At 45.5% G+C, this 16,123-nt stretch overlaps 1 protein-coding gene across 9 annotated transcripts in view; it reads left to right on the top strand.

The window, feature by feature from the left end:
• Nucleotides 1–16,123, top strand: part of LRRC20 (leucine rich repeat containing 20) — a 76,467-nt gene that overhangs the window by 23,098 nt on the left and 37,246 nt on the right. For 8 of the 9 annotated variants that reach the window (XM_069572645.1, XM_069572650.1, XM_069572649.1 and 5 more), the window contains one exon: nt 14,490–14,639. In XM_069572645.1, the coding sequence (XP_069428746.1) occupies nt 14,490–14,639 (150 nt within the window). Of the gene's footprint in view, nt 1–12,717; nt 12,782–14,489; nt 14,640–16,123 lie in introns of those variants that run through there. The other variant, XM_069572648.1, reaches the window with a different exon arrangement.

Raw genomic sequence — 16,123 nt, 5'->3', positions numbered from 1 at the left:
CTCCTCTTTGACAGGAGCACTGGCCAAAGGTCTTTGTTCAGTAGACTTATAGAGTCATAGAATGTCCAGCCTGGTTGAGACTCCCCAGATCCCATGGTGTAAACTCTCATTTACAGAAGATAAAACAAGGCCCCTGGAGAAGTCTTTCCCTGAGACCCCACGGCTAATAGCAGGGGGCCTGGGGTGAGAATGTGGGCCTCCTGAGCCCAGCCCAGCTGCTTTTACACCAGAGGTCACCTGTGCCTCTGTCAGAGTCAGAAATACGAACGGGCAAGAGAAGGATGAAGAGACAGTGGCTCTGTCTTGAAATCCCCCAATCTGATGAGAAGCGGGAGGCACCCCTGTGAGCAACTTAAAGCCCCTGCGCAGGCACAGACCAGGCAGCACTTAGTGAATGTGACTTGCTTTCATTGTCACCTCCATCACCATCCATCAGGGCCAGGAAACAACAGCTGGGGGCAGCCCGGTCTCTCTAAGCCAGGGTGATTCTCAAACTCCAGTTGGAGAGCTGGTTAAAACACAGATGGGGCTTCCCTGTGTGGCTCAGTGGTAAAGAATCTGCCCACCAATGCAGGAGACATAGGTTTGATCCCATATCTGGGAAGATCCTACATGCCGCTGAGCAGCTAAGCTCGTGCCCCACACCTGTTGAGCCCATGCTCTAGAGCCTGGGAACCATAGCTACTGAGCCTGTGCACCGCAGCTACTGAAGGCTGTGCTCTGCCACAAGAGAAGCCGCCTCCATGAGAAGCTGGCGCACTGCAAGGGGAGAGTAGCCCCCGCTTGCCGCAACTATAGCAAAGACCCAGTGCAACCAAAAATAAACAAAATTTAAAAACCGCCAATAGGTGATCAGTGATAACAATAATAATAGTAAATAAACATCTTACAACACACACACACAGATGGCTGGGCCCTGCCCCGAGAGCTTCTGATTCTGTAGGTCTGGAATGGGGACTGAGAATGTGTATTCACAGTGAATTCTGGGGAGATGCTGTGGTCTAGGGGCCCCACTTTGAGAACCACTGCATTGGACTAGTCCTTGCTACTGAGAGTGGTCCTTGGACCTGCCTGGTAGAAATACAGGATCTCAGGTCCCGACACAGACCTCACCATCAGAAGCCTTATCCTAATAGAAACCCTGCGTAATCTGTCAGCACAGTAAAGTTTGAGAGGTAATGGTGTAGTGCAGAGTTCTTTACCCTGGCTGTGTGCTAGGATCACCTGAGAACCCCTGATCCCCAAGCCCCAGCTCACACTTTTTAAGTTAAAATCTCTGCGAATGAGACTAAGATATCAAGAGTCTGTAAAGCTCCCCAGGTGACTGGCTCAGTGTGTCACCAAGTCTGACAACCACCAGCTAGATTTCACAATGGCAGCCATGAGGGGTCTCAGAGTGGATCAGCTCCAACCTCGGCATTTACCTGAGACGCACACCAAGGGCATAAGAACCAAAGGGTCTTGCCTGAGGTCCCAGAGCCAATTTAGTGACACATCCAGGCACTGGATAATTCTTTCACCAGCTATTTCAACTCTAAGCCTCCTTAATATAGCTCCATGGTAACTGTAATATACCAATGTCCATAGCAATCCATTGTAAATCTTGTAAGATCTGTCTGCTCACTGGAGCTCAAAATCTCTTGTTTCAGAGCAGCTGACCATCCTAAGTGTCAGTTACATATCCTAGGGAGGCTGTGTACATAGCGGCGCACTAGCTCAGGGCCAGCTATGCCGCTTACTAACCAAGGCTGCAGGCGTGTGTCTTAGATTCTTCTTCTGAAAACAGAGATGGTGATGATAGTTCCCATCTCATGGAGCTGTTGTGAGGATTGAGTTAATATGGGCCATGGGGCAGGGGAAGGGGAGAGTGGGACAAACTGGGAGATTGGGACTGCCATGTATCCCCTACCATGTGTAAAATAGCTAGTGGGAAGCTGCTGTGTAGCACAGGGGCTCATCATTAGTGCTCTGTGATGACCTAGATGGGTAGGATGGGGCTGGGGAGGGAGGTCCAAGAGGCAGGGGGTACATGTAGACATATAGCTGATTCAGATCATTGTACAGCAGAGACTAACAACTTTATAAAACAGTTATACTCCAAAAAAAAATAATAAAAAGTAAAATGAGATGAAATACTGAAAAAAAAGGAGTAGCTAGAAACAACAACCCCCTCCCCCAAATAGTTAATATAATACCACTTAACCATAAAAGAGGATGAAATTTTGCCATTTGCAACATGGATGGTCTTAGAGAGTATTATGCTTTGTGAAATTAAGTCAGAGAAAGACATGCTTTAAAATGATACTGCTTATATGTGGAATCCGAAAAAAATCAATAACGTAAACTAATGAATATATGGACTTCCCTGATAGCTCAGTTGGTAGAGAATCCTCCTGCAATGCAGGAGACCCCAGTTCAATTCCTGGATGGGGAAGATCCACTGGAGAAGGGATAGGCTACCCACTCCAGTATTCTTGGGCTTCCCTTGTGGCTCAGAGGGTAAAGAATCCACCTGCAGTGCGCAAGACCTGGGTTTGATTTCTCGGTTGGGAAGATCCCCTGGAGAAGGGAAAGGCTACCCACTCCAGTATTCTGGTGTGGAAAATTCCATGGACTGTATAGTCCGGGGTCACAGAGTCAGACACGACTGAGTGACTTTCAACTTTCTTTTTTTCAATGAATATAACACCACCAAATAAATCAGACTGACAGATACAGAGAACAAACTAATGGTTACCAGTAGAGAATGGGATGCTGGGAAGGAAAAGATAGGGGTAGTGAGTTAAGAGGTACAAACTACTATGGATGAAATAAGTAAGCTACAAGGATATATTGTATAGCACAGGAAATATAGCCAATACTTTGTAAATGCAGATAGAATATAACCTTTTAAAACTGTGAATCACTATGTTGTGTACTTGAAACATAAAATATTGTACATCAACTAAAACAATAAAAAATAAAAAAAATTTAAAGGTAGTATGACAATGCAAAGTGGCTTTCATGTAGGAAGCCCTTTATGAATGTTAATTATTGTTTAATTAACTGGGTGACCTTGAATAAATCATGCAGCTTTGAGCAATCCAGTCTTTAACTTCTCCGTGACTCAGTTTCTTCCTCTGTTAAATGGGGGTAAGTATAGAACTGACCTTACAGAGTACGTGTGAGGAGTAGATGAGATTGTAGGTCTGAGGCCCTCAGAAGTTTTGGACATACAGCTGGTGCCAGTGAGTGGTGGCTGTGGTCACGTGTTACGGACTGAAAGCCTGCACAGGAGTCAGTTCTGGCTTCGGCAGGGTCTGAGCTGGGCCAGTCCTGACTCTGAAGGGAGCATTGAAAACCATGGGGTTGAGGTTTCTGGCTGTTTTGCCTGGAGAAAAGCTTATCATGTCCTTCATCCTCATGTATATAAAGCATTGTCACTTGGGGGCAGATAGCTATATGTAATCCAAGAAGGCAGAAGGACCCCTAGGTAGTGGCAGGGTAACAGTTACCATACAGTTCATGAAAGAAGTCTCTAACAGTTAAAACCATTCCGTGAAAGGGAGGTGAGTGCCCCATCATCAGAGGCATTCAAGAAGAACTCTGAGGAGACAGTAAGAGAATTTCAGTTCTGAGTTGGAAGGCTGCGTTACTCAGTATTTCCCAAGTTTGCTTATTGGTAACAGTCACCTAGGAATACTTGTTAAAAAACAAATTCCTTGCTGCCATTCTGGACCCCTGAGACAGAATCTCAAGGGTAGGTTTCTAGGACTCACCTCTCCAAATGGGAAGTTTGGAAAACATGGGTTAAAATGACCTTCAACCTTCTAATCCTGAAAAAAGGATTCTATAAAAAAAGACTTTGTGAAAAGAGGTATTTTGTGAAAAAAGATATCCTGGGTGGGACTGGTCACACTGGTGGCAGTTTTCCTTCTACAGCCTGGGAGGTCTTGTTTCTTGATCGGGCTGAGGAGCCCATGAACCTGCCGGCCTGAGTCCCTGACACTTCCTCCTCAGGCCCTGTGACTTGGTTACTCTCTCTGCTCCCACCACGGGGTCCTGTCACCAGGCCCACCTCTCAGCAGGGACTGAGCTGGGTCAGTTCTGAGTTTCTAAGGAACAATACCAGCTTGACTCAGCCCTCCTGATTTCCCACACAATGTTCTGTGTACTGCTAGGATTTTGCTTGTTTTGCCCACCAGTAGTTACTTTTCACCAGACATTCATTAGAATTTACAGGATAACCTTTAATGAAGGACCCACGCATTCTGAATTTAAAAAGGTTCTTTATTAACACAAAACGCTATCCTAATTAGAGATTTGGAGACATGCAGTTTGACTTTCTCGCAACGATAGTTATAATTATGAGGATAATTATGCCTTCTGTTTATTACAGTGCCTCCTGCCTAAAGGTCTCTGTTCTCTACTATAGTTCACATGTCAGTGACAAGGGTACTGAGAAAAGGCCCTCTTGAATCCAGCTGCCATTCAGATGTTGATGGAGGACCCCATTGTTAGTATTCCCAAGCCCCTGATGGTGTCTGTGGGATGGTATACACCACCAAGGAGCCTGAAATGTTTTTGAGACTGGAACCTTCCTATCTCATGAGCTCTAGGAAGTTACTGGAGGAGGCTGGGTCAAAGGTCGCGCTCCAGAGGAATGACGGTCTTTGCTCATGCCGTGGCTCACGCTGGGTTGCCTTCCCCGCTCCTCTCTAATTCTGTTAATCTCTCATCCGTCAGCATGCAGCTGAATTTAGGGTGACCAGTTGTCATCTGGGATTAAGGAGGGGTCCACCAGGCTGTCAGGCTCTCGGTACTAAAATTGGCAACATCCTGGGCAAACTAAGACAAGTTCATCACCTTACAGGAATCTTTGCATTCCAGTTCTTTGTACTCCACATCATCTCCCTGAAATGACCTTGGACGATTCACCTATCATCACAGACCTCATTTTCCACCTGTGAGGGTAACTTAGGGTTGTTATGGGAATGTAAGGCATTAGTACATAAAAAGGGCCTACTACTGTGCCTGGCATATAGTTAGTACGAGTAGCTCCACTTGTTTTCTTTTGGTTGAATGAGACCTTGGAGATCACCTGGCCTCCATCTGGTTCAGGAGTCCTCTCGGTGGCAGCCCTGCCTGATCTCCCCATGATGTTGCACTCACTTCCTCACCTGGAGCCTTTTCCTTATGGCTGCTGAGCTAGCCCCCATCCTGCCAGCTCTGAGCACTCATAGAGAATGGGACTCTTGGTGACCTCCTGTGCCTCCTGGAGGACGACTCGCCTGTCTCCAGCCTGGGACTTCTTTTCCCTGGTCCTCCTCCCTTAGCGGGACTTGGCCCCCAGCTATATCCTGGCTGTGTTTTCTGGAAGTCATGCTGTGTGCCCCTGTGAGTATTGAATTTGACTCAACTCAGGGGCTTGTCTCTACCTCACACAGGCATAGTAGGTATAAAAGGTGCCCATCCTCTGAATTAGACCTGGAGAAGAAGTTCCTGAGGATAGAAGGCTCATGAAGAAGGCTGCAAGGCCCCTATCCCTGGATTGTGGGTGCTAAACTGGAAAGGCCTACAGGAGTTTGCAGCCAAGGCCCTGGTTTCTCACTGAGCTGCTCAGCAGGGACTCTCCTTTTTCTGGCCTAGAAGCAGACACCTGGGCACACTCTTGACTCAGCAGGGCAGGACAGCAAAAATGGTTAGGACCCCTGGCTGCCTGATCAAGCTGCATCCAAATCTTACACTAATTTTAGCTGAATGACCTTGAGCAAGTAACTTGTAGTTTCCTCATGTGCACAGAGAGGATAGGTCTGCCAGCCTAGCTTATATGAAATAGTGAGTGCTACTATTTGTGGTTAATATCCCCACCCCCAGGGAATGGACATGAGGTGTTTTGCACCTTCTGTACAGATGGCAAGGTGACCGGGCAAGGCTGCGACTTGCTCCCACATGGCTGGGCACCTGGATCTCCATACTCTGGTCCCAGTGACCATGGAGAGCTGTGCCCCAGATCACAGGCCTCTCCTCCCCACAAGGGAGGGGACTTTGTGGGCCGTGTTAGTGGCTGGTAACGCGGCCTGGAGAGGGTGTTTGTATCATATCCCAGCAGGTATCCCAGCAGGGCTCTTTGCAGGTATCCTTGGGGGCCTTTACCATCAAAGGCAACTAGACTATTCTGAGCAGGAGCATGGTGGTGCACCCTCCTACCTGTGCACCAAAGGATGGAGGGAAGCAGACAGAGTCCCCAAGAACAAAATAATTAGGGAAGCCACAGGGCACACTGCGGAATGGCGCCTGGCACACAGTAGGGCCTGGGTAGCTATTTGCAGAGGATAAATGAAAGCAGCCAGGGTGGATGCATCCGGCCCTCAGCTCCCCTCAGGTGCCAGGCCATATGCTTCTGTGACTATTCATGGACAAGTGAAGCTGCGGAGGCCAACTGCTGCTTGTGCTGGCGAGTGGGAGAGTAGGGTGGTGTGCAGTGGGACGTCGTGTGGACAGCCCAGGTGGGAGGAACAAAGCTATGGGTTGGGCGTTTCATCTTCTTGGGAAGACAGCTGCTTTGAGCATTCTTGGGAATAAGTTGAGTGGCTTTGTGGCTTTTCTGCCTTCATTGAGAGCACTTTCTGTCCCCACTTAGAGCAGGGTGCCGTGTATGTTTCTTTGAGTAGTACTCAAGTCCTGAAAGCTCCGTCTCATAACTTCTACTTCAGTCCAGGACAGAGAGCTGCTGTCTTTTGTTCATGGGTCTGCCTTCTCTGTTTCTCGGATTGTTAAAGAGCTGGCTGGCTTCAGTTTATCCTTGAATATGCCAGATTATTTTTTCCAAAAAAAGTTATTTTTATGATGCATTTATTTCTCAATTTTAAAGGTAGAGTATCACTGTATATACTGAAGATATTTTTATGTAAATAATTAGTGGTACTTATTTTATACAAAATAGACAGCAGGACTATAAATAGTAATACATTGCTCTAATCCTTTATAATAACTATTTAACATTCTGCTTACTTTTTCTTTCAGTCTTCTTTCCCAGGCATGTATATTTTTTACACAATTGAAATTACTGTGTGCATATAATTTTTATATTCTGTTTTTTAAAAAACACCTAAATGCTATAACTTGAACTATTAAACAAGAAAAACAATGCACAGATGTAGGTTGATAATATTATTTAGGGAGCTCTACTCACACCTGGAGAGGGTGTGAGGCATGTGGAATGCCAGAACTCCAAGTAGAAAAACAGCCAGAGATGCAAGCAAGATATTCCATCAAGGGAATAAAAATGGCTTGTTAATCATAAAAGGTAACCAGTCTCGTTATGACAGCAAAGGCTATAATTTCCACTGATCATATTAGCAAAGATGTTTTGATGGTCCTCTTATTTGTTGGCCAGGATATGTGTAAATTGATGTAAATATTCTGCAAAGAAGTTTGACAGCACATATCAGGGGCTATATATTTGTTTACTAATTATATTTTCTCGCTGGTGAATGTCTATCATCTGGTGGATTAATTTTTAAAATTGAGTTACATTGAGTATTTAAAATAATCAAGATAACAACTTATTCTATTTACAGATCCTTTTTCACACTCTGTTGCTTGCCTTATCTTCCTTTAAGCATCCAGGTGTGTTATATTTTTTTTATAGTTAGGTTTGTTGATCTGTTTCTTTGTAGTTCTTTATTGCTCCTACCGGAGAAGGCAATGGCACTCCACTCCAGTATTCTTGCCTGGAAAATCCCATGGACGGAGGAGCCTGGTAGGCTACAGTCCATGGGGTTGCGAAGAGTCGGACACGACTGAGCGACTTCAGTTTCACTTTTCACTTTCATGCATTGGGGAAGTAAATGGCAACCCACTCCAGTATTCTTGCCTGGCCTGGCGGGCTGCCGTCTATGGGGTCTCACAGAGTCGGACACGACTAAAGTGACTTAGCAGCAGCAGCAGCATTGCTCCTACATTGAAAAAGTCATCCTCAATTAAGGGGCTGTATAAATGTCAAAGTCTGTTTACTTCTGATTATCAAGAAGGCTGAATGCCGAAGAATTGATGCTTTTGAACTGTGGTGTTGGAGAAGACTCTTGAGAGTCCCTTGGACTGCAAGCAGATTCAACCAGTCCATCCTAAAGGAGATCAGTCCTGGGTGTTCATTGCAGAGACTGATGTTGAAGCTGAAACTCCAGTACTTTGGCCACCTGATGCAAAGAGCTGACTCATTGGAAAAGACCCTGATGCTGGGAAAGATTGAGAGCAGGAGGAGAAGGGGACGACAGAGGATGAGATGGTTGGATGGCATCACCAACTCAATGGACATGGGTTTGGGTGGACTCCGGAAGTTGGTGATGGACAGGGAGACCTGGCATGCTGTGGTTCATGGGGTCACAAAGAGTCAGACACGACTGAGTGACTGAACTGAACTTCTGATATTTTGGTTTGATTTCAAAAAATATTAAAAATGTAATTCTATCTAGAGTTTTATTTTCTTAGGTTAAGAGTCTTTTTCTCTCTTATTTTCCCAGAATTGTTCATTGGCTATGCTGACATCGGCTATTAACCCTTTTCTTCCCTAATTTATTTGTGATGCCTCATTTAGCACTTATTAAATTATGACAGAGATCAAATTGCCAACATCCGCTGGATCATTGGAAAAGCAAGAGAGTTCCAGAAAAACATCTATTTCTGCTTTATTGATTATGCCAAAGCCTTTGTGTAGATCACAATAAACTGTGGAAAATTCTGAAAGAGATGGGAATACTAGACCACCTGACCTGCCTCTTGAGAAACCTATATGCAGGTCAGGAAGCAACAGTTAGAACTGGACATGGAACAACAGACTGATTCCAAATCGGGAAAGGAGTACTTCAAGGCTGTATATGGTCACCCTGCTTATTTAACTTATATGCAGAGTACCTCATGAGAAACGCTGGGCTGGATGAAGCACAAGCTGGAATCAAGATTGCCAGGAGAAATATCAATAACCTCAGATATGCAGATGACACCACCCTTACGGCAGAAAGCAAAGAACTGAAGAGCCTCTTGATGAAAGTGAAAGAGGAGAGCGAAAAAGTTGGCTTAAAGCTCAACATTCAGAAAAATAAGGTCATGGCATCTGGTCCCGTCACTTCATGGCAAATAGATGGGGAAACAGTGGCAGATTTTATTTTGGGGGGCTCCAAAGTCATTGCAGATTGGTGACTGCAGCCATGAAATTAAAAGACGCTTACTCCTTGAAAGGAAAGTTATGACCAACCTAGATAGCATATGAAAAAGCAGAGACATTACTTTGTCAACAGAGGTCCGTCTAGTCAAGGCTATGGTTTTTCCAGTAGTCATATATGGATGTGAGAGTTGGACTGTGAAGAAGCTGAGCACCGAAGAATTGATAGTTTTGAGCTATGGTGTTGGAGAAGACTCTTGAGAGTCCCTTGGACTGCAAGGAAGTCCAACCAGTCCATCCTCAAGGAGATCAGTCCTGAGTGTTCATTGTAAGGACTGATGTTGAAGCTGAAACTCCAATACTTTGGCCACCTGATGCAAAGAGCTGACTCACTGGAAAAGACCCTGATGCTGGGAAAGATGAAGACAGGAGGAGAAGGGGACGACAGAGGATAAGATGGTTGGATGGCATCACCAACTCGATGGACATGAGTTTGGGTAAAGTCTGGGAGTTGGTGATGGACAAGGAGGCCTGGTGTGCTGCAGTCCATGGGGTTGCAAGAGTCGGACATAACTGAGCAACTGAACTAAACTGAACTGAAATTAGGGGCTGTATTTTCTGGACTGTAGATTTTCTTTATATGATATCTTTTCCTATTACCCTCTGTTTTAATCCTTGCAGCCTCATAAAGTTCGTTATCTCCCTACTTTCTTCTTTTTTAGAGAGTCTTGCTTGCTTATTCCCTGGTTGAGATTTAAAACCATTTTATCAAGTTAAAAAAAAAAAACTTTTTGGGATTTGAGTCAGAATTGCATTAAACAATCTATAATTTAACTTCTTAAAAAAATCACCAGTTACAGTATTTTGACTTGTTGTCAATGAATGTTATATATCTTCAATGTACAAATCTATTTTTAAAAATATATTTGTGAACTTTCCTACTTTTCTTAATATTGGTCAAATGCATTTTCCATTATGATTAGCTCTATATTTTGTTTTATTATTTAAAATTTTTTATTTTTCTGTATTTTTGAGCTCTATATTTTATATTATATTGCTTTTTGGAATAGGATCCTTAAAACTATATTTATTGTAGGCATATAGCGATATTATTGAACTTTGCATATTTAGTTTGATTAGCCACTTTGCTGAGATCCTTTTAATTTGTGTACCTTGTCAGATGACTGCTTTGTTGAGGTTATGCAGTCATTTCATATACACATAATCATCATTTTATCTGTTTCTGATGTTTATGCTTTCTGTTTCTTTGGCTAGAATGTCTATGACCATATTTAAGGATACTGATGATGGAAGGCATCTTTATTTTTCTCTTTGTTTTAAAGGGGAAGCTTCTGACACTTTCCTTGTTGTTCCCAGCAGGTCTGAGATCCATTGCTTTTATCCGCAGGGGCTGTTATGATTGATAACCACAACAAGAAACCTGTCTGGACCTTTGAGCGTCTGGCACAAAGCACTAGGGGGCTCATTGTTTGGAAAGGTTTGCTTTTTCTAGAATCCTCAACTTGCCCCAAATTTTGAGCCTGCAGGGCTGATCCAGTCCTCAATCTCTTTTTACTGAAAGTCTGACCTCCGGGCATTCATTCCTCCCCGTAAGACTTTGCACTCTCTTCTGCAAACCCCATCTTGCTGATCTAAGAGCAAGTTCCTGACATTGGACAGCAGCTGGGCTGGGGTCACCTAGCATAGCCCTGGACTGGAGGAAACAGTAAAGACACTTTTTTTTTTTTTTGATTGAGCCTCGGGGCTTATGGGATCTTAGTTCCTTGACCAGGAATCAAACCTGGGCCCCCTGCAGTGGAAGTTCAGAGTCCCAGCCACTAGACCACCAGGGGAGTCCCTGAAGACAGTGGGATGTTCTACCTCTCTGGTTCCTCAGTCTTTTGGATTTTTGCCCTTACCCCTAGTTGTCCCCTTTCTTTCCTCAGACCAGCTCAGTGAGGTCACCAGTAACTCTGTCCTGCCCGCTGAGCCTGGTCCACCGCTGCTGGTAATGTTCTCTGGGGGTCTTCCTACTCTACTGGGAAAGTAGATGCAAAAGGAGGTTAATACAGTACCAGGTGAAGAGGTTTCTTTCACACTATATATAAGACTCAGGGACTGGAGCTTAGGGTGGTCAACGAAGGCTTCGTGGAGGAGGTGACATTTGAGTTGCTGTTAGAGTCAGAGTAGACATTCTGTGAAGCAGATAAGGGTGAAGGGCTTCAGTTTTGATTATTTCCATAGATTTTGCATTATTGCTACTGTTCAGAATAGGCTCTTTTTCTTTCTTCTTTCCTCCTTCCCTCCCTCCCTCCCTTCCTTTCTTCCTGTCTTCTCCTCTTTAGAATACTTTAAAATATTTAAAATACAAATTAAAAAAATTTTTTATTGGAGTATATGCTAATATGCTAAGTCACTTTAGTCGAGTCCAACTCTGTGTGACCCCATAGACGGCAGCCCACGAGGCTCCCCAGTCCCTGGGACTCTCCAGGCAAGAATACCGGAGTGGGTTGCCATTTCTTTCTCCAATGAATGAAAGTGAAAAGTGAAAGTACAGTTGATTTACAATGTTGTGTTAGTTTCTGCTGTACTGCAAAGAGAATCAGTTATGCATGAACATATATCCACTCTTTTTTAGGTTCTTTCCCCGTATAAGCCCTTACAGAGTACTGAGTAGAATTCCCTATGCTATTCAGTAGGTCCTTATTAATTATCTGTTTTACATATAGTAGTGTGTATATGTCAATCCCAATCTCAATTTATCCCTCTTCTCCACGCCCTTCACCCCATAACCATAAGATTGTTTTCTACATCTGTGACTCTATTTCTGTTTTGTAAATACGTTTATTTGTACCATTTTTTAAAATTCCACATATAAATGATATCATACTCTTATATAACTGAGAAAGATTTGTTCTCTGTCTGACTTTCTTCACAGAATAAGATCTTTAAAAGCTGTATTTTATTGTTGGCATATAGGAATGTTATTGAATTTTGTGTATTAATTTTGCAATAAACTTCAAAGGCTTAGAGTCCTGGGGAAGCCTGGCCTTGAGGGAAAAGACCACAGTTTGCTGAGAGATGGATCAGTGCTGTCTGAGTCAGTGAGTGCTCCTGGGGGGAACAATCACCAGTAACACAGGCCTCCAGAAAGACTTCTAGAAGAGCTGGGATGGGACCTGGCCTTGAAGCCTGGAGAGGTGTGGGTAGGATGCGAAGGGGAGGGCAAAGTGGAAGGTGAGTAGGGAAACAACATTTGTAGTAGCCCCACTATTTACCTGAGTCTACTCTCTAGCTGCAGTGCACAGGCCACTTTGTGGTGCTTCTCCTGTTGCTGAGCACAGGCTCCAGGGTGTACCAGCTTCAGTAGCTGGGCATGTGGGCTCAGTAGTTACAGCTCCCAGGCTCTAGAGTCCAGTCTTGAGTTGTGCACAGGATTCGCTGCTCTGTGGCAGGTGGGATCTTCTCAGGTCAGGGATAGAACTTGTGTCTCCTGTTTTGGCAGGTGAATTCTTTACCACTGAGCCACCAGGAAAGCCCCACTGAGTACTTTTTATTGTATTTACTTTTCCTGACAGCCTTACTAGGTAGACAATGATGCCTCCATTTTAAAGATGAGAAAACTGAGGCTCAGCAAAGGTAAGTGACTTAGATGAGCTTGGACAGCTGATTTCTGTGCCTCCATGCTTTCAATGTCTCTCTGCTGCTGTATGTATGAAACAGCTTTATTGAGAGATAATTCACATACCATATAGTCCATCCATTTAAGTTGTCCAGTTTAGTGGTTTGAGTATATTCAGTGTGCAACTATCACCACATTCAATTGTAGAACATTTGCATTACCCCTGCAAAGAAACCCCTGACCCCTCAGTACCGCCAGCCCTGGGTAACCAAGAATCTACATCCTGTCTTTACATTTGCCTGTTCTGGACCTTTCATGTAAATGGCCTCATACAGCATGTTGTCCTTGGTGACTGGCTTCTTTCACTTACCATAGTGTTTTTAAAGCCCGTCTATGGCTTAATGGTAAAGAATCCTCCTGCCAACCAGGAGATGCGGGTTCTATCCCTGGATCAGGAATATCCCTGGAGAAGGAAATGGCAACCCACTCCAGTATTCTTGCCTGGGAAATCCCATGGACAGAGGAGCCTGGTGAGCTACAGTCCATGGGGTTGCAAAAAGTCAGATGTGACTTAGCGACTAAACAACAGCAGGATATATTGGTATTTTATCCCTTTCTGTTGCCAAACAAAATGAAAGTGAAAGTGAAGTCGCTCAGTCATGTCTGACTCTTTGTGACCCCATAGACTGTAGCCTACAGGCTTCTCCATCCATGGGATTTTCCAGGCAAGAGTACCGGAGTAGGGTGCCATTTCCTTCTCCAGGGGTTCTTCCCAACCCAGGGATCGAACCCGGGTCTCCCACTTTGCAAGCAGACGCTTTACCTTCTGAGCCACCAGGGAAGCCCGCCAAACAAAATGAATATACCACATTTTATCTATCCATCTGTGGATGGACACATGAGTTATTTCCATTTTTTGGCTATTATGAATAATGCAGAGGGTGAGATGGTTAGATAGTATCACTGACTCAATGGACATGAGTTTGAGCTACACTGTTAGTGAAGGACAGGCAAGCCTGGTGTGATGCAGTCCCTGGGGTTGCAAAGAGTCAGACATGATTTAGCAACTGGACAACACCACGAGTAATGCTGCTGTGAACATGTGCACTGTTTTGGGTGGACACGTGGTTTCATCTTTCCCAGATATACACCCAGGAGTGGAATTGCTGGGTCATGTGCTAACTAGGTTTAACCATTCAAAGAACTATCAGACTATTCTTCAGAGAGGCTTCCCTGCTGCCTCTTAGGCAGACCTGTTTTCAGAGTGACAGGACAGGGAAGAAGGTCAAACCACAAAGTCTGTGTGAATTGCCTCTTTTCACAGAAGTAGGCTGTTATAAAGCACTCTTAAGACTGTGACTTCACTGTCGAGTCTGATGATCCCAGAGGGACGTGTGGGTCCTGCAGGGCCTCAGGCGCACGGCCATGTGGCCTGGTCATCAGTGTGCTGGCAGAGCTCTGCCTTCTGCATTCTGGCTAGCAGGCTGTGCTATTAGAGAACGTGCTAGAATCAGCCCTAAGTTCAGGGAGCTAGATGGGGACAAGTGTGGTGAATGGTAACAAAGGCTCTTGGAGGAGAGAGGAGAAGGTCTCGAGCCCGGCACAGGGAAGATGGGTGGGGGAGAAGGGAGGCAGTAGGAGAGACAGGGTCAGGGTCTTTGGGGTTGGGGGCAAGTCCGCGGTCAACTGTGGCTGCTAACTCTGGTCTTTGTCCTTTCACTGCAGACCTGGCCGAGTGCAAGCTGGTTTCCTTCCCTATCGGCATCTACAAGGTCCTGCGAAATGTCACTGACCAGATTCACCTCATCACGCTGGCCAACAACGAGCTCAAGTCCCTCACCAGCAAGTTCATGACCACGTTCTGTCAGCTCCGAGGTAGGCCAGGAGGGCATTCTGGCTCTTACCCTGAAGGCTTCGACCCTCTCTGGGGACTGTCATTAGGGCTGGTCCCCTGGTCAGCTAGTCTCAGGAAACAGTTCCCAAGGAGGGCCTTTAAGGGTGGACCCGTGTCCTCCCTGTGGCCTGGATATCTCCCCTACCTCTAGCTGGCTGTGAATCAGATTGACTCACGGTTAAGGCCGTGGGTCCTGGAGTGATTCTTTTGTTTTGAATAGACCAGCAGTGTATTTGGGGTCTTGCAGCTCGAGTAGTTTTTTCTCAGTAGACTTGTTAATGAGCCCCCTTCTGCCCCCCACCAATCTAGCGCTGCTTTCCCATGTTGCTTTTTCAGTTCAGGAGTGACATGTCAGGGATGTTGTTTTCTCTGCTGTGCACACGCAGAGCAAGTGGACTTGGGTGCTTGGCAGAGAGGTGAGCAGGAGGCTGACGGCTGGGCGTCGTAGGTGCATGTGAAAGTTCTCCTCTGGCTGGAGAAGCAGGATGCCGTGGCCACTGCATGTCCACTCGCCACTTCTTCCTTCTGGGAATCCCTCACCCCTTTGCGGGAGTTCACTGCTGCTCAGCCCAGTGACCTGTGGGGTGCAGCTGCAGCCTGGGCGCTTGGTGTGTGTTTATGAAATGGTGGGGTTGGGGGAGAATTGGGGAGGGCACAGGAGAGGTGATTCCTGCCTTCTGGAATTCTCTGTTAGGGACATGAATGGGGTCTTAGAGTCTGTTTAGAGAAACCAGTATGTAAAATGCTGCTAATGGAATCTGAGGGACCTGAACAGCCTATTTCCTGCAGCTTCCCAGAGGAGATGTGGACTCTGGCGGAGCCCAGAGAGGAGAGGGAAGCATGAATTGGCAAACCTGGGCCAGGGGCAGGAAGTAGCTTAGACAGTGGTTCCGGAGAAAGCTACAGGTGGGACCTGGACTGGGTGCAGACACAGGGCAGGGAGGAGGGATTGATCTGTGTGGTCGTTTCTGACTGAAGCTCACAAAGCTCTTTGCATTTGTGCCTAAAATGTTAAAGTGCTTATGATGGAGGGTGAGTCAAGGAATCCCAGGGCAAGATATGTTTCCCAGGAGCATCTGTGGATGGTTTTCACCAGGACCATTTTACCATCCTTTCTTTTCTGGTGGCTGCTTCTCTACACAGGTGAGATGGGTCCTTCTAGTCAGTGGGGCCCTTGGACCACAGGCAGCTCTCAGCCTGGCTGAAATTAGAATCGATTTGCCTCGGCTTTACTCCAAGACCCATTGAATCAGAATGTCTGGGTGTGGGTCTGGGTGTAGGCATCTGTTAAAACCTAAATCAATCATTCTAAAGTGCTGGCAGCCAAAATTGAGACCATAGTTTAGACCAACACAAATGCGAAACTGAACTGAACTGAACTGAAATGCCAAAGAGACTAGCATGTAAGTTATGGGTGACTCAGAGTGGTAATGATAAGAAGGAGTGGTGGTACTGTGGCCAGCTG

Source organism: Ovis canadensis, chromosome 25 (genome assembly GCF_042477335.2).
Source record: "Ovis canadensis isolate MfBH-ARS-UI-01 breed Bighorn chromosome 25, ARS-UI_OviCan_v2, whole genome shotgun sequence".
NCBI classification, from domain to species: domain Eukaryota; kingdom Metazoa; phylum Chordata; class Mammalia; order Artiodactyla; family Bovidae; genus Ovis; species Ovis canadensis.
The sequence above is the reverse complement of the archived record's forward strand: the minus strand, read 5'-3'. Positions and strand labels throughout refer to the sequence as shown.